Source organism: Ciona intestinalis, unplaced genomic scaffold, assembly GCF_000224145.3.
Source record: "Ciona intestinalis unplaced genomic scaffold, KH HT000677.1, whole genome shotgun sequence".
Lineage (NCBI taxonomy): Eukaryota > Metazoa > Chordata > Ascidiacea > Phlebobranchia > Cionidae > Ciona > Ciona intestinalis.
Window position 1 is genome coordinate 1,731 of NW_004190998.1, and position 3,313 is coordinate 5,043.

The following is a 3,313-nucleotide window of genomic DNA, read 5'->3' on the forward strand; positions in this document are numbered from 1 at the left end:
AACTTGTAAAAACAGATAATAGACAGAACTACTATTAAAGTTTACATTTTTGCCACAAATTTGGTATTGCTATAATATTTTTCGCAAAGGCTAAGTGCAATTGACTTCAGTTCGAATATATTTTTCATGTATTCTCTTGTTTTTATAACAGTATATATATATATATGTTTGATTTACTCGCCCTGTGGTATAAATTTTTGAGTTAAAAGTAAATCTTTCAAAGTTTGGCAATAATAACCTGTAAAACTTAATCTGGGAGCCCTGCCTATTTTTCTCATGATTATATTTTAGTTTGTTTCACAATATTAAAACTATTTACGCTAAAACGATTAAATTTTCAACATTTAGCAGCAGTAATCGGTTGTGATGTGCGTTTTATAAAATTGTGATAATACTGTTGAATAAATTTGTAACATTTTTTATTATCATTAAATGTTTGACCTTAAAAAGAAAATTAACTTCCTATAACTAATAATTTAAACGACCCATCAGTAATCCCTAGGCTTGATATTGTTATATATAAGTGGATTGGCCAAAATTACGGTAGCAGTGACCAGCATGGGGGTTAATTCACGTAAAACAAATATCTTGCAATCATAATTAAAAAAATTTAAATCTTTCGCTCTTTTTTCCTTTCAAATACTGAAATCGTTATTCGTACGTTACACATGATAGACAAAATGTAAACTTTTCCTATGAAGCCGCAAGGATAAGGCAATTTATATTCATTGGTTCATATTATTTAACTGTACACATATATACATTATAGTATATATATATATTATATATATACATATATATTATATATATATATATATATATATATATATATATATATATATATATGTTGAATACTACGATAACAATTCAAGAAGCAACGTGTGAAATGCAATTCTATGCATTATATCTGTTCAAATGTTGGCATATAGTAATAAATACACCAATACTGACGTGATAAGTTATATAACAAAAACATCTGTTCGACCGTATTCTTTGGTCCGACCAACAACAGAGGAAAGCTCTATTGAGAGAGCAACAATACAATCCAGCGACATAGCACAGTTGGTTAGCGCGCACGCCTCTTACTAACCAGATAGGTAATGGGTTTAAGGCTCTTCGCTGCTAACATTGTGTGCGTATTGGTCCTTGGACAAGACACTAAAATAATTACCCACTAAGTAACATACTTGGTAACTCGTAAGCTTGCATGAGGTGTGTGAACAGTGTGATGTGTTCCAAATTTATGCCAGTTCACTCAACTCGCAAGTACTATAATTAATTATTTACGTACTCAACAAGTTCAACTATTCGATGCAAAATGATTTATGACTACATGTGATGCTCAGCAGCTGTTCGACGTAAAAATATCTATAAGGCCACATATACGCTCAATCAGTTCGGCCGTGGGGTGATGCAGCTTGTTATATATTCACACAGAAAGGCATTTATTATACCAAAACCAAATTTTCTGTAGTTAGTTTAAAATCTAGATAAGGTCAAAGTTTAGTTACACTTTTTCTTATAGGAAATCCCATGCATTGTCGCTTAACCTTTTTTACTCCAGCGGTTGTACTTTCATCTTTCATGAAACATGAAATTTGGCATTTCTGTCAACACACAAATTTTGATTTGGTATTTCCGCGTTAACAAAAAAGACAAATTGTGACATCTTATTTTTAAGTTTACCATAAACTAATCAGCGGATTCCTTATTTAAAAAAAGATTAATTATAAATTCCAAAACAAAAGTAAACATTTGCTACTCTGTCATACACTTAGACATTGCTTATTGTTGTTTCCTTATTCACAGGTAATAAAAGTGGACAGTTTATTGACTTTTTGAAAGATAATATGTAAGTGGTTGGTAATACTACCTGAAAAAATACGGTTAAACAGCATGGACATATTAACTTGCCTATTGTGGAAACAAAGTGTTTTGTAGTAATTACATGTTACAAATAATAAATAAAAACAATTTCAACAACAATTTATTGTAAGTTTTGTATTCCACCGGAAAGAGATTGATCATCAAATTGTGGAGCTACAGGTTTGTACATATCTGCTTGAAATCGATTTAATGCTATTCCAACTCCTTCAATCAGTGCTAACAACACACCACCGATGGCAGCTGAACCAATTGCTGGAGCCATCCCTTGTCTTATCGCTAGAATGAAACCTGTACCAGCGCCACTTAATATGGAGTTCCAAGGATCTTCTTTTTGCCGCAGAGCAACTAATGAACAGTCGCACAGTGAAAACGTAAGTCCCCATACACCAAAGCTACCAGCAGTCCGGGGTGTTTTTATCCTTGCATTAGCCATCGCTCCCAGCAACCTGTTGGATATCCCTTTTGGTGCATTTCTTGCTCCACCCACCATGGAAACCAAACCTCCACCCAAGAACCCAAGCGTATAAGCTCCACCACAATCATCTAAGATTCTCCATGGACACGGATCTCTTGTATAATCCATATTAATGTTAAAGTTTTAATTATTTGAGCATTACAACTAACAGCTACACACCTTGGAAAATATGTGTATGCAACATAATTGTTAAACAAAACCCGCAAAAAATACCCAAATTCAAGCAAAAACAGTTTTTATGTGCAAAAACAAGTTCGGACTCTTCAATATAAATACCACCCAATAAAAAATATTATTCTTATTCGATATATATATACTTAAATGGCGAATAAAAAGATTAAAAATGTGTCTACGGGTTAGCACTTAGCAGTAATGGTTGAAAATTGGGTTAACCACTAACCTGTGTACCAGACTGGAAAATATGTCGTGCGCGGAGGATTTAATTTTCAAAATTGGTTAAAAATCCGCGCAATTTTCGCGGTATTACTAGCAATCCGCAAAAAAAAATATCAATCCGCGCAAAAATATAATAAAGCGCGTAAAAATCGCTGCAAGACTTGATAACTTTTCCTGTTTGTAAATGCGCTTGGATAGAAACTAAACTAAACGGCTGAGAACTAGCTGCCTTTTTCTTACGTTCTCTCACGATTATGACGTATGTCTTTGTGTGTTTATGACTCTATCAGCCAACGTGCGTATGCCCACAGAAATAAAAAAGAGTAGAACGCGCATCTCCAATGTCGGTAAATGAGAGAGGTAATACACTCTCTTTCTTTCGCGAGTCGTTCCCGCTTACTATTGTAGTCAATAAAATCCAGGGCACTTTATGTAGTTTTTCTTGTTTTTTTGAAAAATAACTAATACAAGTATATATATATATATTTAAAAAAAAAACGTTTGTTTGGACGTTTAAAAAAAAAATTAAATGTTTAAATTTCATAAACAGGAGCT

The 3,313-nt window shown here is 33.0% G+C and overlaps 1 protein-coding gene across 1 annotated transcript; it reads right to left on the reverse strand.

The window, feature by feature from the left end:
• Positions 1-1,409: 1,409 nt before the first annotated feature.
• Positions 1,410-3,183, reverse strand: LOC100180381 (mitochondrial import inner membrane translocase subunit Tim17-B-like). Its single transcript, XM_009861158.3, has one exon. The coding sequence runs from the start codon at positions 2,468-2,470 to the stop codon at positions 1,988-1,990; it is 483 nt and encodes a 160-aa protein (XP_009859460.1). The 5' UTR covers positions 2,471-3,183; the 3' UTR covers positions 1,410-1,987.
• Between the last annotated feature and the right edge of the window lie 130 nt (positions 3,184-3,313).

Coding starts and splice junctions, on each gene's coding strand:
- LOC100180381 (XM_009861158.3), bottom strand. CDS start 2,470: ATGGATTATACAAGAGATCCGTGTCCATGGAGAATCTTAGATGATTGT.